We start from the raw sequence: 24,247 nt of genomic DNA, 5'->3' as shown, positions 1-24,247 counted from the left end.
TCAGAAGAGATCCTGCCTTTACCGAAACTACTGAAGTGTTTTGTTGTTAATCACAGTACTGCTTTTCAGCATCTAATACCTTAGGTGTAAGTTGCTGAATACCAGTATCTTGAAGGGGACAACAGCATAGCTAAGGAAGAGCAGGTCTAAACAGACATCTTGGTCACTCCTTCGCCTAAGGCGCAGGGCTTGGACTGACAATCACCAGAGCTCCTTTCCAACTTTAAAATTCTATGAAGTAAATAAGCGTAAGTCTTATTCAACAAGTCATGTGAAAGTCAAATCACTACACCCTAAGATAATATAAAGAAATGGACTAAGATTTCTAGTCTTGAGGGAAGAATCCTTTTCAAGTCCACTGCTTGCAGGTACAAAACATGTCAATATAAATAACTTTAAAATACACAGCAAGTAACTTTAAGATATCTTCTATTCAGTGACAGTACTCCCCACCCTCCAGCAGAACCTTGTTGGTTTTGGTTTTTTTCTCCTCCTGTTGCAAGAGCCCAGGTGAATTAGTACAGCCTAGCTGCACTCTGGCAAGAAAGAGTTTCCCACTTAGGAATAAAGTTCTGCTATTAGTATCTAATGAACTCAGACCACAGACCAGCAGACATGCGGATCTGGGTATCTCATTACATACTGTGTCTTGTGAATTCTGCAAGTGATGGTATGAAGGTTATAGGCCAAAGGAGAGGCAGAGTTAAATATCTGTAGTTCCTCATTTGCCTTGAGAAAGGGGCAGGGATTTTGTGAACTTTGAAGGATCTCTAGTCATAATCTCACAGTCACGTAGAGGGGAAGTGAACTCTGCTATGAAGGAGCTACATTCCTTTCTTGTTAAGTCACTGTCACTCACTCCCAGGGCATTTTTACTAGGCTGTTAGATTAAATCCTGCAGAAAAGAAAGAACTTGGATTGCAACAGACGGCAGTCCTACATTACCCTTAACACAGGCAATGATGGTGATGATTTGGGAGTAATTTCTATGCTATCTCTTCTTTAGTAATGGTAGCATAACAAATGAGACGGGGTCTTCAACATACCTTTAAGAAAAAATATTTATTTATAAAAATACACTGGGATCAGTTTGAGAAGTGTGGCAATAAATACAGTTCAAGGAAGAAAAAGCACTTCTACATGGATATATTATGGCACAATATAAGGTAAATGCACCATCAGACATGGGACTTCCATTGGCTCAAGACTTTGTACAAGCTCCCTTTTTAGTAAGACAACTATTTCTAAGAGTTTGGTCAGTGTGAGTAATGGAATGAATTTGAAATCACAAATGCACACATCTAATGCGGGACTTACCATTAGCAAACAATACTTTAAAAACATAGTAATGAGATTTAAATCACTCACGTGATGCCTTAGGCTTAATTGGCCAAGACCACATTTAACTTTGAGCATTAAATTCTTTGATTTCTTTGAAAACAGAAAAGCTGTAAATACGTAAAATGAAGGCTTAATGTGGTATGTAAAAACCTACTTAAGTAGATTGTAAAAATGCATAGCTCCTTATTAGAAGACCTGGCTGTACAAGAGCACTCCCCCTTTCACAGTATTCCTTTTTACTTCATATGCAGTTATTGGTTATGCTGTAGACTACAACTGTTACAGCACTAAAGGCAACTAGACAGGGAAAGGGCAGAGAAAGAAAAGAGGAATGTATGTAAGGCAGTATTTCTTTAGGTACATTAAGTATAGTCTGTAGGAAAGACAGGTAACAATTCCACAAGGCTAGTTTCGTTCTTACTGAATAAAATAATGGACTAATACTGAGCTTCAGATGCAAATCTAGTAATCAATGCCTTGGTCACTGTACTGACCATGGTAATCTCTTTGATAGTCATCTTGGTACTCTCCGTGATAGTCATCTGGGTATTCTGCCTGATAATCGCTATCGCTGATTTCTGACCCGTTAGTTCCTGTTCCTTGGCTGCCATTATGAATGACGGGTTCTGTAGGTGCAGCACAGTACTTGGGGTCGTACACTTGCCGTCCAAGCCCATACACACTCATTCCCTTCTGTGAAGCTACTTTGTTGGTGCCCATTTGTAATGAAATAGTTGAGTTATCCACAGGTTGCAATATGTGCTTCTGATCATAGATGTCTCTTCTGGTACCTGGTGCCAGCATACCAGCCTAGTAAAACAGGATTGTAGAGGTTCAGTAAGGTCACGAGCTGTGATTACGAGGCCTGTTATTACAAGTTGTACAACTCACTGGAAGCGCTAGAAACTACAAGCACAACTGAACAGCAGCAAGCGTTCACTAGTAAGAAAGACCCTGCTGAAAGATCAATTTAATCTCTCTCTTTAAAAAGAAAATGCTTCGAGGTGCTGCCCAAGATGTGATTCTAGTGCTTGGTTAATGCTGGAAACAAAGCTGTGGTTTTCTTCTGACGCAACACAGCCAGGTGAAAATTCTGAAAGTACAGCATCATTTTTATGCCTGAAGATTTCCAGCACAGAACATACCAGTTAATGATGAGAAATTTAAGTTGTTCAATTACTGCATAGAAGTACATTTGAATTGTACTTTCTTGCTGTTGTCAGCAAGACACTTCTGCTGCACTCTCCTCACTTGCCCAGGCTGAGTGCTCAATCTTTTCTGGAAATGTCACACATAGTCCTCCTTACCTGACTGGCTCCTTTATTAGTGCCCATCTGTAGGCTGATTGTTGTCTGGTCAAATGGCTTATCAGTTTGCATTTTTGGATCGTAGAGATGTCTTCTAGTTCCATAAGCAGTCATGCCTGCCTGACTGGCACACTTATTGGTGCCCATCTTTATTGGGAGAAGGAAGAGGTGGACAGAAAAAGTGATTTATCTGTACAACAAGACAGTGTAAGGAAACAAGTACATTTGCTAGCTGTGATAGCTGACAGAAGAAGTAATTCCCACGTGTGTTTTTCTCATCTAGCTTGATCACTACTTGTAATAAGTTACCACTTCTCCATAATGAGCTTCGAAAGAGAAAGTAAAATTAACAGTCATCCCAAGGCATTTCATGACTGGCATTTGTCCAACTGCACATACAGTAAGAAATAGATGTGTGTATCAAAATACAATCATCAGCTTCTACCCTGGACAGTACAGACTCAGTGTCACTGCCAGAACTTGTCTACCCCAGGAATTGTACAATTTTGTTCAGCCTCCTTTTAAAGCCACTGTCAGGGACCAAGATGATACAGCTAATATTAGCTAATCTTTTCCTCCTTATTGCTCTTACTACAGATTTAAAACAAACACAAAAACCTAGGTGGTCACATGAGCATATAAACTCAATCAGCTGCGTACAGGAATTAAAACACCACACCTCCTTCCATGACAAGAATATACTGTAACAGTGCTGGTTTTGTGTTTTTTTTTTTTGCATTAAAAATATCCATGTTAATCAAAGCAAAGTTGTTGTGAAATGTAACTGCAAACAAGAATTTCACACTTACCTGTAGGCCGATTACACTTTGACCAGCTTTTAGTTTTCCTGCATCAAAACTTCGTGCTTGTTTCTCAGCATATTTGACACCAATATCAATTGTAGTATGAAAGCCTTTGGTTTTTGCCTATTTAGGGAGAAGGAAAATAGAGTCTTCAGTATTAAGCAGAGTTTCTGTGACTGGAACACCTTCTTTCTTTATAGCCTGTATGGAGACCTAGGCTGACAGATAAGCTGCCTTTGTACCTGTCCTGGGCTTTCAAGTGATGTCATAAGCAGGATTATCTCATGAGAAAATGTGTCAGGGGTGGGAGGAGAGAACCATTTCTGTCACCATTTGAACGTGCGCTCTGAAGCTAAGATACCTAAGGATCTTTGTCAGAGTGAGAAGGATAATCTGTAGGGATTAATGTTCTCTTGTGAGCCTCCCTAGTTCAGGTCAAAAATCCTAACTCTTAATTCCAAGCTTTTGCTCAAGGAATGACTCAGGAGCAACTTCTGCAGTTTCTGAGACTCCCAATACTATTATCCCCTCTTGATAGGTTGGCCTTCTGCCAGTGCCAGAGGTACAAATACTTACCAGACCTGCTAGTGCCACGAGAGTAGTCTGTACTTGAGTCATATTTCCATTTTCAAAAAGATCATTGGCTTCAAAAATATCATGTGGCTTCATGCCATACACTTGGATCGCTTTGATAAAATTCCCAATGTTCTCCAGCTAAACAGAAACAAAAAAGCCCTTTTTTTATTCAGTGTTTCGATTTGAAAACTAAGTAACTAGTTTAAAATGGAACTTCTTGGTATTGGCTTCGTTTTGCTTTTTTACACACATTCTTTGCCTTGTGGGAATGGAACACCTCAGTTGGCATGGTTAAGAGTAACTACTCAAGAGTTTGAGATTACTTCTGTTAGTTTTAATGTGGACTTCAGAAATCAGACTGAGTTTGTCTATCCAGCATCTCTTCATCAGTATCTGTTATTTTGATGACAAAACTCAACTGTGTCCATTTCAAGAGAAATCCTAATTCAGAACTTAAAGAATTGATTGTAAGATAATTAAAACATAGTTATGCGAGCAGGAAGAACATTTACTCTAGTCTGAAGGTGCTGTCCTGCTCACCTACTTGGACAAATTCAGACAAGCTTTTGGGTTTTACTAGCAGTGTATGCTGTAGAAACTGGGAAGTAACATGGAGTATGTGAGTAAGGACAATCTTGCCTTTCCTTCAGGAGTCATGAGAGAGATTAAAATCCTCCACTGCATTTCTTAGCGTTCAAGACAATAAAAACAAGAGACTGATACAGCAGCAGTAAGTTAGACTCAATGATAGTAAAGGCAAAAACCCTTCAAGTACATGTTCTAAAGGCACGTTGGTTTTGATAGTCACAAAGGGGATTTAAAAAAAAGTGCAAGATAGATTAGCCACAAAGACCAAACCTGGATGTACTGAAGTCCAATAGCTAGTGTATTTATTTGTTTTTTCTGAGTTCTGTTGCAAAACATGTCCTCAATGACTGTTCCCCATGACCCCTAGGGGTTTCTCAGGAGGATGCTGCACATAGTGACCTCATATATCCAGGTACAGGCAAGCTGCTGACCTGCAGAACTGCCCAGATGGAATATGCTAGCTGTCTGGCGTTAGTTAGGTGTTCTTGTTTGGTTGTTTGTTTTGATTTCATTGTATTTTCTTTAAACTTGGAAAAGACCTTGCTATATGGCTCTGTGTTCTTCCTCCACCTGCAACTTCATTTGTTAGCTAAAGCATTATTATGAAATATGTATAGTCAGCTGCCATTTACGAGCCATCTTAGCTGTTAGAATTGCTTTCTATGAAATGATGTTCACATATGCAGTAACCTCACTCAACTGTTGGTGCATGTATCTTGTTACACACATACAAAACTTGATGCTATCAGGATTTAAAGCATAGACATTCACAGAAAATTTGTTAATGGAAAAGAACCATTTGGGGGTTGGAGGGGTTAGAGAAATAGTTTTGGGTTGTTTTTTTGTTTTACCTGGTGCCAATTTAGTTTTGATTGATTAATTTTCTTCACTGATCCTGGCTGCAGCTTATTTATAAGTCTAGGGAGTGAAAAAAAGGGAAATTCTTAAACAATATATCTCATCCATATACCATCTTTGCAAACATTATATAATATTTTCAGTGACCCTCTGTTAGTTGCATTAGTTTAATCAGAATGCTTAGGCTTTTTATTTATACAGCGTGCCTCGCTTAGACCTCGGTCTGATACACCTAACAGACAAGTCACAAGAATTGTTAGAATTGTTGTGTGCCATTTCATTATTATAAAAAAGAGCTTCATCATTACATTCAGATATATTTAGAAATCTTTGCAGAAATATAAAGGAGGTTTGAGTTAAATTCTGATTCTTCTCCACGGTTTTAAAAAAGCTGTCTCCCACCCTCTACTGCCAGCCATCTTTGACTCCCATTGTTGATGTGTTTGAAGGAAATCCATCTGCATTCTGCAAATGTAGAAAACTGCTGAAATAAGGTTACTTGATAAATGCTTACTCGCATAAAATGATGCCATCTTTCAGTCCCAGCTGAAAGTTTGCACCAATGCTCAGGCCTGTAACCTCTTCTATCCAGTTACGCAGGTCTTCTTCTATCTGGGGATCATACTTCAGGGCAATCTGTAACACAAGCAGTCACAAAGTTACTTCACAAGAAAAAACTGCAAGTCCTTCCCTAAGTGTTTCAGAGAGTACCTTCTAGCATCTATCCAGTACTGTATTTCAGTATCAGGGTACAGTTTTTGCTCCTTTTACTGTAATGGTTACGGCTTTACTAAATGTTTATTTGTAAGTACTCCTTTGAAGCACTTGACCAGTTCTCCCTACTGTAAGATTTGTTAGAACTTAAGCATAGTCTTTAGACAGCTGCAGAGGGATAATGACATTGTTGAAGAAGTATTTTACACATAAGTTGCACTTCAGCAGCAAGTAAAAACTGAAACAGTAGTTTATAAAAATAAAAATTCCAGATTTCCAAACCATCAGTACTACTGCTCCAATACAGATTTCCAGACGGGAACTTACACTTAATAGGTTTGATGTTATTTATGAGAAGATTACAGTGGATTTTCTGCTTTAGCTAGATTATGACTAATGGAGATGGATTGTTAGGTTTTTTCCATCACCGCAACACCAGCAGTTACCTTTTTGGGGACTTGGGTGGTTGTGTGTGGTGACAGGGTCTTTTGTTGGTTTGTTGTTGCTTTTCTTCAATAGAAGAGTCAGAATCCCTAATGTATCTCTTTCGTTTGGGTTTGCTGGGAGACTCAGATGGAACAAGCAGAGATCTGGTGTCTTAATTGCAAGGTTGTTGCAAAGCACTGTTACGTTACAGAGAAAACCTGCAACAGTCCTTGGAATTCAAGGCATCCAACAGAGGCCAAGAGTTGTCAGCAAGGTGACTCTAAAAACTCCTTTCCCAGACACTCAGTCTTCACCACTCAGTGTCAGTTGGTGCTGCACGTGCTGCAAGTCAGTGGGAAGCGCACGCTGGAATCAGGCCAGCAGGGGCCAAGTTCAGCTCTGCCCTTTGTTCCCTGCTCCACTCAAAGGATGCTGAAAAGCAGCTCAAACTTCCTTTGGCTAAATCTGTTACTTCTTGCAATGCTCCCAACATGGGCAATTCGGAGAAAAGGGTTCACATCACTGAAAGCAATCTTAGTCCTACATAACTTGCTCCTTTTTGTGCAAACAGAACAAGTTATCCAAGCACGTGATTTTATGTCACAACTAACCTCCACTGGTGCACAGGTTGGCAACGCTTCTCTGTGTGCAATACAGGCTGTCCCACCTGGCACAGCAAGCAAGGCTGGGGATGAGCGAGCTGCCCCACCAAGGCTGAGCAGCACCTGCACTGCTGCTTGCTGACAGCCCTGCTGGCCACCGCTTAGTTCCTTGTGGGAAACTTGGCCAAACCAGTCACATGCAGACCTCAAGTTTCACACCTGATGCAGACTGTCTTAGACTTGGGCTCAGAAAAGCTAGGTATCAGCAACCATTTTATACTGCAGGAGATTGCAGTTCCAACCTACGTGAATTACTTGGATTGAGGCAAGTACTACATCTTGGCTAGCATTGCTCTCCCCAGCTCCAAACTGACCACACTAGAAATCACACAGTATGCCATTCTCTTCTTTCTTCTAAGGGAATGGAAAATTCCTGTATCTCTGGCTTTACTTCAGAAATTTATGTGAGAAATATCTATTTTCCTTTTCCTTAACTGTTTGTAGCAGTGCTGCTGTGGTGCCTAAGTTACAGGTCAGGAGAATTCCCTTATTGATCACTGTGTAGAACTCTGGGCAGCGTTGTGCTGAGTAGCTCGGTGCTTAGGCCAGTGGTGGTCTGCCATCCTCGAGCTCTCTTTTCTCATAGCGGAGAAGAAAGCTCGAGTAATAAATACTGCCCAGGGTAAGGAAAGTGATTTTTTTTTTTTAATATCTTTCTGAAGTTAGAAGGTGAGAAATGGACTAGAAAATTTAATTGTTAAGTTCACATCTCCACAGGGAAAGCCTCCACACCTCTGTGTCTTTCTTTTTTAATTAATTTTAAAGAAGATAGTCCTCTTGCCCTTTAGTTTAATGCCAGAAGCAGCACTGCTGTGTTTTTAGTGATTTAGTAACAGTACAGAGCAGGCAGCCCCTTTTGCAAGGGGCCCCAGCCAGAAAGATTCATTGCCTCGAAAATGGCGATGAGGAAGCTGGTTATTGTCCTTCTCCTTCCTAACCTGGCAGTCAGCTCACAAACTAGTTTCATGGTTATTTTTGTTTCCTATGGAAACACGGCGCGTGTGATCACACCCTGAATCTGTCTTCCTGGTAACATCAGAACAAGCTACTCAAGTTCTGCCAAACTCACAGAAGAGCTGCAGTCATGGACGTAACTGAGGACGTAACTGAGATTTTGTTTCTTTGTTTTTTGAAGTATTTTGGGCAATGGAAAAAGATCCCCAAAGTCTAAAACATAGCATCATATCATTATTCCACACTGAAGAATACACAGAGACCTTATTAAAGTGCCCAGACAAAATCTGAAGTTACAGGCACAAACACAGGCAAGTTTAGAAAAAGAAAGAACCTGTATGAAGGTCAGAGCATGGTATGCTCTGATATTCCACTTAGCAGAGAGCAGGCAGTTGGGACTGGCTGTGTGGATGGAGACAGTTTGTGCCACATTAAGATCACAGTTCTAACATGCACACCGTTCAGAGAGGGGCCAGAGCAAGTCTCTTCCTCTGTTCTTCAGTAATAGAAATACAATGAATGTTATGCTAGCTGAACATTCAGGTGATTTGTTTCACATTGGCTTAAAGACAATGCTAAGTGATAGTTTAGCCATCCTGCAGCTGAACTTATTGTCTCTTCCTCTTTATAAGTAAGGAAATAACCAGGGCACAAAACTGATGTTGCAGAAAAGTGGTGATTCCACCAAGGGACATGCTTTAAAGATCACTCGTCTCCTCCTTCCCCCAGTTTACAGCCAATGAAAATGGCAGTCAGACTAGAGTGAGTCCCACCAGCACTTGTGCGTTTGTGGCTGTCTTTGCAAGTATATAAAGGGAAGCAATGGCAAAAATTTTCTCATTTAATATCAATTCTATATTTGAGATCACAAATGAGATGAACACTAAATAACTACCCCCATTGCTTAAGGTACTTGAAAGGGATCGGATGGAATTTCATCCTGTCTCTTGAAAGATATTTACTTTGTTGGAATACTTTACATCGTTTAAGTCCTCAGTTTCTCAAGAGGTTTTAAAGTATGTTGGGGTATCGCTACTGTGCTTATCTACAGATGGGGAAAAAAATCACATGAGGAAACTTGCATTTTTGGCACCCAAAGCATTACTATTAAGTCTGCTCATTTTCTGAATTGTCTTCAGTAAGGTACTGAAACTTGTTTGACTTAAACATGGCAAAGGGTTTGATGTCTTTAACAGGCAGGCAACTAGGTTACTGAATGTCAGGTGACGGTGGTAGGTTTCGTGAATTATACTTGATCTATCTGAAAAGATAAAAGATGTGGAAATTCAGAATTCAGGCCAAGCAAGAGGGGTAAGTTAAACTGGGCGGGCGCTGGGTCAGTGCTACTGGAGGGGAGGTGTTCTGCTTGCTTTGGGTTGAGCTCTGTTTTACTCCTGGTGTCACAGTTAGAAGTTACATAACACTAAACAAGGGAATACTTCATATTTTCCATGTATCTATCAGTTGTTCCAGCCTTTCTTTGATTGCTATCTGTGAGGGGAAAGTTGGAAGCTTTGTTATAAATGAAATATTATGGCTTTTTCCATTACTACAATTCTACATGCCATCATTTGATCCTTTTTAATGCTGAACTTTCATGGCCAATACTTAAATCTTGTATGTCCACAGAAGAAGACACCTTCTAGTAAAATGAAAGTGGTAGCTAAGCAGCTCATTTCAAAGAATTCATCATCAGTGCCATTAGAAAAAGCTGCTGTTTCAGAACCCTGTAGAAAAGATGAAATTGAAGCAATGGATATAAACACTAAAATGTGATTTAAAACCAGATAACAGGATGCCAACTGTAAATTTCTTTGTTTTGTTCTGATAAATCTTGAAGGATTCATAAAGCTATAAATGCTGCCGCTTTTGTAGACACTACTGAGGTACAGATGTAGTTGTTAGAAATCTCTCTGAGACAGAACTCTGTGCAAGTGGTCAAAGCCAGAAATGCTCTGTGGTTGTGGGAAGAAGCAAGCAGGTGTCACTTGCCTGATAACAAGCTCCTGACTGCTAGGCCAGTTTGTAGTGTGAAGAGTTGGCTTCTGTTTCAGTACAGAAAAAGCTATGTAAAATTTGGAAATTAACAAAATACAAAGTTTTTTTTTTTTTTTTTCCATTAATTTTAAATAGAAATGGGATAGCTTCATAATAGGTAGCCTTCAGAAGACTGACATTATATATTACCTTGCTACTGGAAGTCACAAGAAGAGACTGCAGAAAAATTAGGCTCAATGCTGTCCTTTTGGACTGTGTTCACTTAATATATAAAACAAATTAAAAATTACCCACTCATTTTTAACTCAAGCTGTGCAAAATACTTCAGTTACATCTCTGCAAAACACGCCCACTGTGTCTGAATTGTTGGGAAGGGAGGTTGAAATCTGGAAAATTTCTGCGTGCTTTACAAGAACATTCTGAGCTTGACTCTTTTGCACCAGATGAGATCACAGACACTACCTCTGACTTTTTCCTGAGCTTCACATACCTTTAATAATACATTAAAGTTGTATTAAGAATATAAATTCACCAGAAGCTGTTTCAGATGCTTATGTGCTTCTGCTGCTGTAGTGTCCGTCCTGTAGAGCCAGGATAGAAGAGTGCCTCATCAATGATGCAGAGGAACAAGCAAAACCCAGATTTATTAATGCAGTATGAAATTAAACTAAAATCTCTTCTGCCATCTTTTCTTACAGATCAATTAAAGAAAGCACTTTACTAACAAAGTGATGTGCTTCAGTCTTACAGGTGGAAGTCTTTTGGCTTTTGTTTCCTAGATTTGTTTTTTCCTTTGTGGAGTGGAAGGAGGGGAGGGGCAGAACTGGCTTTAGAACTTAGGACACCAGTAAGTCGGTCCTTCCTGCCTTTTACTAGGCAATTCCTGTTTCCAATGCCAAGTTTCATCTTGGAATGTCACACACAGATAACGCTAAGCAATCTGATACACATACATTTATGCCAATATCCACATTAGGCTTGAGTCCTCGAGTAGAACCTGATTCCTCTACAGCCTTCACAATTCCTTAGGTGTGGGATGAAATATTTCCCGGTGATAGTTTACACTGACTCTTCTTGCAGCATTTGATACTATCCATGCCTTCTTGTAATATGCTTATTTTGGCAAATGGAGAATTCGGGATTCTTGGAACTCTGATCTTCCTGTCTTGTGCTGTGCAGGTAGGACTGATCTTAAAGCATACAAACCCTCCCCCCAAGTTTAATACAAGACTAGTAATCATCACCTTATTTGTCAAGCGTATGGATTCCTTGTGAAGGTAACTTTGCCTTTGTTTCAAAGTTCAAGGGCCACAGGCAGATCATTAGAATTGCTCAGTGTGCCGTAGCGTGCTGAGTTGGAGAGATGTTAGCCAGTATTTCGCACCATAAATGATCTCATATGGACTTTCAGTTGTCCTTTCATACTAATCTTTTCCAAATTACACAGTACACACTGTACATTAAAAGCTACACCTGTGCCAAATCTCCAGTTTAAGAGTTCAGCTATCTTGCTGCTACTCTGGAAAAACACTGTAACACTTTTTCAAGATTAAGTTTAAACACGCTCCGCAGCTTTTACAAGTCACTGAGGCTAACAAACACACAACTCAGTAATTGGAAAGCAGTTATAAAGGATAAAGTCACCCATTGCCTTACAACAGCCGGCAACTGGTAGTGCTCCTGAAGCTTTCCCTTATGCCGCAGGCTGCGTGCCCGCACTGCAGGGCTCACACGGCCAGCATGTGGCACATATGGCACATATGGCACACCTGGCATGAGGCACACTGCGTTCCAGGACCAGGCAGCACCTGAAGAAACTGATTTTTGTTAAAGTTGGAACAAAAGAAATGGGTGCCTGCCCAAGGGGGAGTGAGGCACGCTACAGCGCTGATCCCAAATGATTCTCCAACATTCCAGCTCTTTGCATCTGAGCTCCCTGTTCTGTTCTTTGTTTATTGTTCCATAACGCGTTGCCAAATCTCTCTTTTTTTAAAGATTGTCTAAATTTACTTTTTTTTTTTTTTTAATTATACACCTGAGTTGCAGTTGAAATTCTGAAATGTAAATAGGTCACCCTATATGCTTAGACTTCAGATTCAAAGGTAAAGGAGTGTAATACTTCTTGTTGGAGCCAGTAAGTTTGCCAACAGAGCTTTAGTTATAGAATACAAAAGAGCATGATCTTTAAACTGAGGCACAGAACCAACGGCACTGGGAAAATACAGAGTTATGATTTTATGGAAAGTGGGGCAGAAGAGGCAGTGAAAGGAACTCACCATCGAGTGCAGCTTTTTGCCATCTGAGCTTCCAGCAACTCAGTGAACATTCACCATAAGCACAAATTAAAATTCCCTATTAATTGCATGTACATTGATCAGAACTACATGTGAAAATAGATATTGCAGGATTGTACATAAGAAACCCAAAGGTGAAAAGAAATGCAGGAATCCAGATAAATACTGAAGAGAAACTTGAAAAAATGAAAGCTGCCGTTAAGTATGCCCGGCTAGTTGAGCATTTCTCTGTCATTATGGATTGTTTACAGAAAAGCAAGACATCCACCCTGTTAACACTAATGCCACTGTATCCCACCACTACCCTACCTAGTACAATTTCTTTTACAACTGGATCCATTTTGCTTCCTGGTAATCTTGTTATTTGTAGCACAGTTGATAACTCAGCAACATTTCCTCTGTAAATCAGAACAATCTTTAAAAGAGAGATGGACGAGAATTAATCCAAATTCCCTGGCATTACTTCCACGTGCACCAGCTTAAGCTCTGCAAAGTAGAAGCAAGCCATGCCACACAGTTTCCATTCCTCTCCTGCCCAAGGCACCTGAGGGCACGCAGGGCTTCTGTTGCCAGAGCAGCAGGTGGGAAGAACGTGGTGTTCTGCTCCATGGCTGAGCAGGAGGACTTTGGGACTGCTCACAAACCAGTCAAGGTGTTCCCACGTCTTCCCTCTATTGCTCTAACAATTCAGATTTGTGCCTGCCCTCAGACTGAACTGGGTCCCAGTTGTGCTGTGCTGTTGGATTACTGCAGCTCTCTCTCGCATTCCCATTTGTTTTCAGTTTTTCCTCACATTCGCATTATCTTTTCTTGTCACAGCCACAGGCCTCTGTGCCTCCTTAGCCATCAGCTCTGCTTCCAACTGCAGCAACATCTGCTCCTGTCATCACACATTCTTCTTGATACCGAGGCCCTTTGCGTTGCATTATTTGCTCTGTATATCGCTGAATACTTAAACTGTGTTTTGCAAAGAAACTCTGAGTAATATTCACTACCCATTATTTGAAATAATTTGAAATAATGGGTAGATTCAGGATGGATGTTAGGAAAAATTTCAAGTGTTGAAGAAACGTTCAGATGTTCTACTAAGGGATATGGTGTAGTGAGGAAATGGTGGTGGGAGGTGGAGGGCTGGAGTGGATGATTTTGGAGGTCTGTCCACCTTTGGTGATGCTATGATTTTATGAAATCACTGCACAATCATTACACAAAAAGCCTAAGAATATAAAGTTTCTTCTCCACCAGGGCAGCACTGATTCCACACGATGCATAAAGCCTGTTACTTCTTGAGAAAAGGTTCTCCTTGCTTTTGAGCCCTGCTCAGTATTACTGAACTGATACAACACAGATCAGAGCACAGCATGCTATCAGTAACAGGAACAACAACTGTGTGGTTGCTGTTAGGCTGCTGAAATTTAGGTCCAGGCAGTCCCAGCGTGCTTCTGAGTGGGCTCACTTAGGCACCCACAACAAATATTCGTCAGGAAAATATGTGTTTCTCTACAGTCTGGGACAAAGATCCCAGCAGGTGACAGCCTGTCACCTGTTATACCTTAGGCATCTAACCGAATTTGCATCTCTATCTAAATCCATCTCTACTCACATCATACATACAGAACACAGCATAAAAACGTTGGAATCGGCTAAGAATCTAAAAGAAGATTAAGCTAGACACATGCTTAACTAATCACACAAAATGCATGACTACTGTACAAAGAAGCGTTATAAAGTTCAAGACTGCACTTTTACAGCAGCTGAAGTCCTTACGAAAATACCTACAGATTTGTTTGTATAAGCAAAACACATCCCTTGACTTATTTCTGCAGTTTCTTCCTGGCCAACTGATGTAAATCTGCCGTGAGCAGAGAGATTTTGCACCAAAACCAGTTACTGGTCCTTCCCTGCCACGTAACAGATTGCATTTTACAGTTACTGTCAGCTTCCTGCTAAGTCCTTTTGCCCAGAGTGACTGGCACAGATCATACAATCTCGTTACTGCCACTGGATATCAGCAGTTAGTGCTGCTGGGGGTGCACAGCATCCAGAACTCTGGGTTACCACTACATAAGCTGCGGTTTCACTGCAGTGAATTCAGGAACACAAGAAGCAGTAAGTGCAGAGCAATGCCATATTAAAATGATGTGTAAGAGAGGTCCCAACCCTAAAATATCTGAAGTTCCATCCTTCTTCTGTAGAACAAAACACTCAGGTGCCATGACTGACCTCTCCCTTTGTTGGTCGTGTTTGGTGCTAATTCTTTCCTATCCATCAGAAAAACAGCTCTTTGTCTCCGATTTTTAATCTTACTGTTTTTTTATTATTACTGAAACCTGCTGTGTTTTTTCAACATTATTGAAACCATTTCCATGCCATCGTTTATTAACAATAAAAGGCTGCTCTCAGGACAGGCCATAGAAAAGGGACAACAGTCTTCTATTTTCTGAGAAAGTTAAGCGTACTCTTTACTTTTGTTTGGAAGTGATCTCTATGGTAATTCTGCAAGGTGAAGAGACAGTTTCTTGCAAAAACAAGCAAGCGTTTGGTGACATAGATCTGAATTACACATGCTTCATTGGTTCAACACGCATGTTATGACCCAACTTCAGGCAGCAGCAGTGTGGCATTACAGGAGCTGTGGCAGCTCCCGGCTCTCCAGGCAGCAGGAACTGCAGCGTGCAGCCGCCTGCCCTGTGTGCTGCAGGAAGGGCTCTGTGGGGCTCCCCACTCACTGCCAGGGCAGAGCTGCCTCTGTCTGAGCACCTGGGAGCAAGCAAATGCTGCCCGCATCTGTTCGCCTTCTCCGCCTTGTTTCTTGCTTGCAAGACTCGTGTTCAGTCAACTGATTGGAGACAACAGGAAAGTACTTTTCAAGGAAGTTCGTCTCATTCAGGCATAACCAGGAATAAATTCAAACTATGTGCCTGCAAATAGGAGGCTGTAGCAGTGGAAATATTGACAGGAAAACAGAGAGAGATCTTTCTTATCAGGGAAGCTGTGTGAAGCGTTCGTAGGAGCGGTGTCCAAGCTGGGTTAGCTGGGGAGGTTTGTCTGGAATCACACTGTGCTCCTCCAGCCCTCAGCACAGCAGCTCAGATCCCACCCTCATAAAAGCCTTTCAGAACAGCAAGAAAACTAAGGCAAGGAGATGCCAGAACAGTGTCTGCCTCGGGGGAGAGAAGGCTTTATAAAGGCAGCAGGGAGCTGTCGTTAGGTCTGCTCATAGCTACTCAACTCAGCACCGCTCTAAGAAAAAACAAGAGGTTGGCAGAGTTTGGCATTTATCTGTTTGTTCATTTTAAGAAAACAAGAACCCAGAACTGCCTACCTGAATGAAGTCACAACCGCTGAGGAAGAACACTGAGTGATTCAAGCTAAATGGAGACAACATACATTACTGAGGCAATGCTACAAAACCAAAAATATTTACCAGAAGAGAACGCTGCTGCTGGATATGGCCATACAAGTTAACAGTTGTTTAGAATCAAAGAGTTACGAAAGGCATTTTTGAGCAAAAGAGTCCCTCTTACAGAGAAAAGAAGGATTTTCACATGATCTCACTTAGAAAAAATCTGTTTCAAATTGCCCTACGTGTCCTGGCCTCGGGCCCACTTTTACTGAAGGCTTTTCCTGTACCATTCCGTAGGGGATGGGAATCTCTAAAAAGTTTTCCTTAAAAGGATGTGTCAGATGCACAGTGTATATGGTGTTACGGAGCTACAGAAGCCAGCAGCTCTGAATACAGAGAAGTTTCTATCCTTTACTCTCCAAGGCAAATCACAGCCCTCTACATTCCCTCTAAATTAATATTCTTACAGAAGGAGACGAGGTGAAAAACCCACTGATGTGCCATTGTCCTGAAACAACGCACGCACGCATCCATCTGCCTCCTACCGGTACTGACTGAGCACGGGGAATGTAACAGGGTCACTTTCTCCAAATTTCAAACTAGCCCTAAAACCACACAAAAAGCAACCAAAATCATTTGTACAATTTAAACAAGGATGTGTCATTGAAATGCAACTTAAATTTTCTATTTTCTGAGACTGCTAATCGTATTTAATCATCATGACTTCAGTCAGATTTGATTTGCTGTCCTCAGAGGTTTTCTGGCTGTAGAAGGATGCAGAATTTAAACATTAACCACAGCAAGTGATGTATTTTTCTACCGCTAATGAAAGTTATACTAAGAAGTTGATGAATCCAGCAGAAATAAGGTTGCTGTAATTCATTCTGTAAATGTACAGAGCTTTGACACTGAAAGCACAGCCAAAGTGCTGCCTCAGCTTCAGCAGGACGCGATCTCCCAGTGAGAATCCCCGCTGCTGCTTCCTGCAGCCTGCCCGGCTCCACCTCAGCCCTGCTGCTCAAGAGTTGAACCCCAGCTGTGTGCTGCCAGTCATTGCCTTCCTCCCTGAAATGATGCGGTAAGCCAAGACGTGCTTGTGAAATCACAGCCGTGGCTTGGGCTTTACTTGCAAAATCACAGCCATGGCGTGGGGCTTTACACCCGACAGCGATACCAGGCTTATGGCTCAAGAGCTCCTGCTTGAGACCATTCCAGGCAAGCTGTAAAACGTGCCAGGGCTCCAACTGTCAACGTGACGACGACATGCCAAGGATCACTGGGGACTTACACCACTGAGAAGAAAATGACCCTCATGTCATCATTTGCAGCAATCACTTCTGGCCGTCGCCAGGCAGCCGCCTGCTGGCCTGTCTGCACAGCCGGCAGCAATGCCACACGCAGGGCGGCTTGGGGGCAGAGACCAGATGCTGGATGGCAGGTGCTCACATCCTGGTCAGTGGGCAAGGAAAATGCTTCAGTGCCAAAGCATGTGCTTCTGCTATCAGAAAGAGATATAAGTACGGACTGACCATCAGCTACACAGGTGTCACTGCTATCAGTTTGTGCCTGTTAGCAGGCTTGCTTATTGCTGTGTCAGTATTAAAGCTGCTGTGAGAAACCTTCACTTGATACGTGCTCAGGAGAGCAGCACTGAGCAAGGGAACAGCCAGTGGGTCAAGACACACGGAGACAGAGCCACGGACAGACAGCAAAGGGTACAAATAAATACTGAGAGCACAGTGAAGACTCCCAACTGCCAGAAGGCCTTCCTACTTTAAAACATCTAAACCAAGCACATACCTATTGATGGGCACTGATGCCGCCGTAACTGGTGTGAGAACTGTGCACAGCCAGGATGCTCAGATACGTGAGGGTTTCTGCCCAGAAAGGGGCAAACGTGTGACTTGGAAGCAAAGAGAAGAATGCCATCATGTATTTTGTGGTACATAGAGCTGTTGTGCTAAACGTGGACTGAAGGCAAGTTTGGCTACCCACAGCCACAGAACAGCTATGGCTTGTAAACAGTTTTGTGTTGACTTTGTTATCAAAACCATACCGTTAAGTGCCATTTTCTTCTCACTTTGAGTACTTTCAATGTATCTGGTTTACAGATTTCTTCTCTAAATCTATCGTGGAAATGTTCAGTGTTCCTTTTATCTTTGTACATCATAATTGTAAAGGAAGCTTGGGAACAGATATTAAAAAAAAAAAACAAAACCAGAGATGTTTGGAGATTAGCACTCTGAGATTTCTGGAAGAAAACCAATAAAAAAGAAAGTTATGAGTAGAGAATTTGAATGGGAGATCTGTTACTAAAGCTTGAAGGCAGCTGGAAAAATTTCACAGTTCTTTGGAAAAGCAAGCAGAGATCGGGCACAAAGAGAAACTCTGCAGTCCTACGCATGGTGAGCCTGATAGCTAGCCAGTAAGTATTCACCTCAAGATCTAGAAGCAACTATCAGAAAGCATGAATTAATTGGAAAAAAATGGAGTTTGGTGCTTGATCCCTTAAAGCCCTTTTGCTGCTTCCTCATTCTCAGCATATCTATTTCTACTGAAGTATTTCTGAGATCATCAAAATACTGGACTTTTCATTTACTCTCCAGGCAACAAATTGTGAAAATATATATAAAGGTGATAGAGTCTGATTTTATTTTAAACTAAACACCTATATTTAATTCAGAACTTGCACATTAAAGCTATTACTTAAAAAGGATTTAAGAATAGAATAAAAGTCAGACTATCCCATACAAGAGGATGGGAATGCAGAAACCTTATGCTCTGTTATCACCACCTGTGCTCTGACAGCTAAATGCTCATTGCCCTGATCCTCATTACTGCCTTATCCTTCATTTTTATTATGTCATTCTAGATAATGTGAGTAGAAAAACACTTCAGCAGAAGCAAATATACTTACAGAAGGTTTCTAAAAGAAACTCAGTGAGCAAAACTAGAGGTTTCCTAAAGGAAAATACCAAATACGAAGCGTGGAAGGGGAAAAATAAGTGTGCAGTTGAAACAGTTTATTCTAATGGTTACTTTTTAAGAAGGAAAGTGGTATTATTTCTATGTTGAAAGGAAGGAAGAAAGTGAAGAGGAAGGAGAGGACCTTGCAGACCAACTACACTCAGCATTTCACCTAGCTATCACTGAATCCCAAGGAGGTTGTGGATGCCCCATCCCTGGAGGCATTCAAGGCCACACTGGATGTGGCTCTGAGCAGCCTGCTCTAGAGGTTGGTGACCCTGGCCATGGCAGGGGGGTTAAAACTATATGATCTTTGAGGTCCTTTTCAACACAGGCCATTTGACGACACTCTATGACAGTGATTCTATGAATCACTGAGGTAAAGAACCTGAAAGGCATAGTCACCTGAACCTGGTTCCCAGTCAAATGTCTGTTAAAATGTAACTCCTGGACTAAGAAATTAAATGTGATTTTGTCCTATAGCAAGCAAAACACCATAAAAGAATTTTCTCCTCAGCAGTTTCAGGAAGAACACAGTCATACACCTAGGCCTGGCTGGTCTCATGGAGCACAGACATTGCTCTATACCAGGCAGCTCCTGTTTGCCCTGAAAAGGAGAGCAGGATGGCATTTTGTTCCCAGGGTTCCCCTGCCTGCTGGCCTCCAGTTACAAGGCTGCTCCCTTCCTCTCCCTTCCTCTCCCTTCCTCTCCCTCACTTCCAGCAGGTCACTGCTGCAGTGACTCCCTCCAGCTACTCTGGTCATCAAACACGCTGGAAGCGGTCCTGACCTGGGCTGGTTTCCTGACTGCAACAGTGCAGAAGGAATGATGGAGACCAGAGACAGCCAGTTGCCAGGACAAGTTTAACTCTGCACACACCTTACTGTGCCCATCCTCCCTCACACACGAACAGTGATGGAGCTGGCAGAGTACCAGAGGTGACAGGAGGGCGCAGATAAGCAGTGCCCTGCTGTGTGCTCACAGGAAGGGCAGAGCGGGAGGAAGCAGCTGAGCAACTCCGCACCTGCCCCCGTTGCTGTTTGCTCCCAGCCTTGCCCAGCAAGACAGTGCCATGAAACCTTCCACCACCCCCTCCCCATTTCCTCTGTTAGCCATAAGCAGCTAACACCAGCCTACAGCTCTACTTCATGCTGTTATCATCTCAAGCTATGCTACCTGTGGAGTACTGCAGACACTGCCCTGTTTCTTAGTAAGAAAACTATTTATTTCTACTACTATCCATTTAAATCAGCTTAAAAGGCTCCTTGCTGATTATTTGTTTGGGATCAAGTATCCTCTGTGATCTCACGTAAACAGGGAGTCAACTTCAAAGGGCTCGCCCTGCTCTGCCCGCTCCTGCAGACAGCTTCCTCCTGGCGGGCTCCCAGTGCAGATCCCATCTGCATGAGTGGAGGGGAAGGAAAGCGGAGCAGGCAACTGGAAGTAAGGAGCCCAGGTAAGGAGCAAAACAACAAAGGGGTGGAGCCTCCAGAGGGAAAAAGAAAATGTAAAAAAGACCTGAACGCCAAACTGAGCGAGGGTTTGAAGCTTGGAGATGGAATCTGGGGTATAACTTTAAAAAATGTCTTACACAGCATCAGGACGTGTTATATTCATCTATTCAAATACCACACCAAACAAAGGTTGCTCTCAACACCAACACAATGCCAAATGGGAAAATGAAAAACAGAAACTAAAACCAAGACAGCTTTCTGCTCAGCCCAGCTATCAAGCATGTCTGCCTTCTGCAGGGGAAACTGCCAGGGCTGGCACCAAATGCTTCTGACATGGGCATCTGATACGGGCAGCGTTCAGCAGGGAGCACTGCAGCTCTGTGCACTGCACCAACACCACCGACAGCAGCACAGTGGTCTCCACCAAAGTCAATGTTTCAGAAATCCCAGTAAGACCAGTGCCAAAAAGGGTCCACTAGGAGCTGGAAAATGGATGTCCTTCTTCCAGTGTTTGATTTATGACACTGCAGGAGGTGAAAAATGGAACTTCTGGTCTTCACAGAGCTATTCTTGTCTGGTCCTCTGGATTGGGGGAAACAACAGAGTCAGGCACAGAGCTATGCAACTCCAGCTAGGAGGGATGCAGTGTATCTGTTCATATCATAATGCTTTGAAATGTGAGTTGTTATGGTAAGAACAACATTCTCAAAGTTCCAAGCTATTTTTTTCTAGATTGTTTTTTAAGGGATGAATTTATGTCTTTGGAGTGCATGAACAACTTTTGAGGCTGTTCTGCACTGATACTTCCAGGACTGAAGAAGCCTACACAGAAACGGGAGCTGCCCACAGAGCCTACCTCCCTACACCTGCACTGAGGGGAGTGATGAAAGCCTGCAGCTGACACCCTGCAGGGTGAAGCATGAGGCTCTTCCACCAGTGGCAAGGCGGCTTTGAGTCCTCCATCAGCATTACGCTCTGGGAGCCCCTCTTGGGAGGCCCTACGGAAGCTACTGACAATAAGAAACTGTAAGGAAAGACAAAGAACTTCCCACCCTGTCTTCCTACAGGCATCGCTGTTAGGCCAATGTGATTCTGTCAGCGTGTTTTCAAAGCAGAACAACATTTCCATTCTTCCCAACTCAGGGGCAGAAGTGCACACCTTGCTGTCTCTTTGTGCCACACAAGTGTGGTGGGGCAGCACCACAGGGCCCTCTGGCAGACATTCCCCACACTGCAGCAACCCGCTGTGCAGGTACAGCCCCGCAGTGCGTTGGGAATGGCCTCAGCACAGCCACCTGGGCACTCTGCACACATTTTGATGCGGCAGGTGGTATTTTCTGCTGTCCTCCCGCTTCTACACAACCACCAGGAGAGCAGGGTCAGGGAGCCGCTGAGGCCTGAGCCAGCCGTGTGGGAGATAAGCGGTTACTGAGCATCACGCTGAGGGCTGCTGCCTGGAGCAGACACACAGCACAGCTCATCCCAGGATGGCCACCGGTGTTTTTCTTACTGCTTCCCAACGGGCAGCTGTTCAGCGTAAGGCAGCGGTCTGCACAGCCGGGTACCGACATCAGCACCTTCTGATCCGTAGGACGTGACAGAAACAAATCAAAGCGACTCCGTGCAGCAACGCACAAAGGTGCGCATATCTACGCGCAGAACCGCGGCCAAAGGGAGCAGGGCAGGGTGGGCTTTCTGTTACGTTTTTTAAACCACAGCGCTGCCCACGACGCGCCGGGGCCCGGCCCGGCGGACCCTCACACGGCACGGACCCATCGCCGCCGCCGCCACCCCCGCGCCTTTGTGCCCCGCGGGCGGGGCGGGGCGGCGCGGGCAGACAATGCGCGATCTGTGCGGCGCCCCGCCGATTGGCCCGCGCCGCCCGTGCCCATGATGTCATGCGGGTGGAATGCGCGGCGCGGGGGGCGGCACGGCACGGCTGCGCCCACCGTCCGCCGCCTTCGGCCCGGGTTTCTTCCGAGGGCCGGGGTGCGGCGCTCCGCGTCAGGGCGCTGGGAGCCGCGGCGGTTGCCCCGTACTCTGTGGCGGCCCGGCCCCGACGACGCCCCGCCGCGCTCCGAGCGACGCGCCGAGGGCGGCGCCGATCCGGTGGCGGCGGGAGCGGCCCTCGTGCCGCGCCGCGGGATGCCGGGCCCGTCCCGCTGCCCGCGATCTCCCCGCGCGCAGCCGCGCGTCGCGCCCCGTCCCGCCGCGGACAAAGGCGGGCTCGCCCCGCGCCGCCGGCGCCGCCCGTACCTTGTTCTTGACCTCGGCGGAGAGCCCATAAGAGGGCCCCTTGTTGAAGTGGGTCATGTCCGCGGTCTCCCCGCTGCCTGGGGGCGCTGGCGGCGGGCGCTCGCTGCGGCGGGCTGAGGCGAGAGTCCGCCCGCGGCCGCGGAAAGTTCTAGTCCCTCCCTCGCGGCCCGGCCCCGCGGCCGTTGGGGCCGCCCGCGCGCCAATCGCGGCGCGAGGTGAAGGAGCCCCTCCCGGGACGGCCGGGGAGGGGGCGCCGGGCCCGCCCCGCCACCGACACGCCGCGGGCGGGCGCCGTTCGGGGGGAGTGGGCCGCGAGCGGAGGGGTCGGGAGACGTCAACGGGAAGGAATCCGCCGCCGCCGCCGAGGGCAGCGGCGCGGCCGGTAATGCCTACCACGTGTGGGTCGGGGGCCGCGGTGCGGCCGGGCTGCCGAAGCGGGGCCGCTCCCGGTCAGGGGAAGCGGAGCTCCCCGTGGGGAAAGGAAGAGGACGGGCTGAGGAAAAGGGGGGCTCGCGGACGCGCCGTGAAAGCCGATCGGCGCTTCGGCGCTGCCGGGACGGCGCCGTCCTCGCGGCCCCGAGCGGCGCGTGAGCGAGAGCCCCGAGCCTGCGGCCGGCGGGCACGGCGCCGCGGGCTGCAGCTGGAGCCGGGCTGCGGCTCGCGAGCTCCCAGGCATTCGCCGACGGCGTGCCGCTCCCCAGAAATTACACGTCTCATCCATTCCGAAATAAAACGTTCCCGATTAGCGCGGGGTAGTATTTTCTCGTTGGACGATCGGGTTTAAATTACGCGCATGTGAATCACGTTCAGTTTTTACTTTTACCTCATCTGATCGCGGCACGACTGCCGTTTGGTGCGGTTCTTCTGACAGCCACGGGCCGCCAGAAGAGCTCCCAGCCTTTGGGCGGCCGCTGCCGTACCAGCAGCGAGCTCAAACCCCGCGGGAGGATCGAAAAGGGAAACCTTTGAGCGCGATTAAAAGCGCGTTCTGCGTGGCTTCCCTCTGACCGCACAAAGCCAACGTCGGCGCTCGGACAAAGCAGCTGGGGCGTGCGGGGCAATCCGGCTCATTATGTGGAAATCTCTTATCTTTGCCCTATTTTTCCACATTCTTTATTACCGGGGCTGTTTGTATGGAAAGAGGATTTGTACAAGAATTATTCCCCACCTGAAATGGTAATCCTCTTTGTGACATTGTAATAACTTCTTCAGCAACCACATGTAATATCATAAACGTATGCTGATGACTTCAGCTGGAAACCGGCAGAAACGAGCCACAAGGAGACACAATCTGTTTTCTTGGAAACATGGACTATAATCTTGCAAACATTCTTGCACATGAATTATTGTAAGCATATGTGTAGTCCTATTAAACTTCCCAAGCCTAAATTATCCCTTGTGTAATTCCACCACAATCTATGGAATTAATGTGGCTCAACGGAAAACTATCAAATACACATTTCTATTTGCACTCAGATCAGTGGCAGAGGCCGTGTAATGGGGCGACTCTGCAACCGGGCCTGGCCTGGGAGGGATCTTCTCTTTCCTACCCATCTGATCCTGATGAAGTGCCTGGGTTTAATTATCAGGCTCAGCTGGGAAGGAGCTGGATGGTTTCTCTGAAGGTTGCTGGGTAGAGCCACACAGCATGTAAGAAGTTCATCTGGCAGTATGGCTCTTCTGGTGGGTTTCATCCTGGGGA

General features: G+C 44.7%; 1 protein-coding gene across 1 annotated transcript; it reads right to left on the bottom strand.

Moving 5' to 3' along the window:
* Positions 1–1,043: 1,043 nt before the first annotated feature.
* On the bottom strand, positions 1,044–22,674 carry CNN3 (calponin 3). Its single transcript, XM_042873746.1, has 7 exons — positions 22,546–22,674; positions 5,988–6,109; positions 5,467–5,533; positions 4,028–4,165; positions 3,458–3,574; positions 2,649–2,795; positions 1,044–2,151 (listed from the first exon to the last, which is right to left on the bottom strand). Exons 1-7 carry the CDS (start codon positions 22,600–22,602, stop codon positions 1,804–1,806), a joined length of 996 nt encoding a protein of 331 aa, XP_042729680.1. The 5' UTR covers positions 22,603–22,674; the 3' UTR covers positions 1,044–1,803.
* Positions 22,675–24,247: the final 1,573 nt, after the last annotated feature.

This window comes from Lagopus leucura, unplaced genomic scaffold (genome assembly GCF_019238085.1).
Source record: "Lagopus leucura isolate 7727_CA_CO unplaced genomic scaffold, USGS_WTPT01 Super-Scaffold_100009, whole genome shotgun sequence".
NCBI classification, from domain to species: domain Eukaryota; kingdom Metazoa; phylum Chordata; class Aves; order Galliformes; family Phasianidae; genus Lagopus; species Lagopus leucura.
The sequence above is the reverse complement of the archived record's forward strand: the minus strand, read 5'-3'. Positions and strand labels throughout refer to the sequence as shown.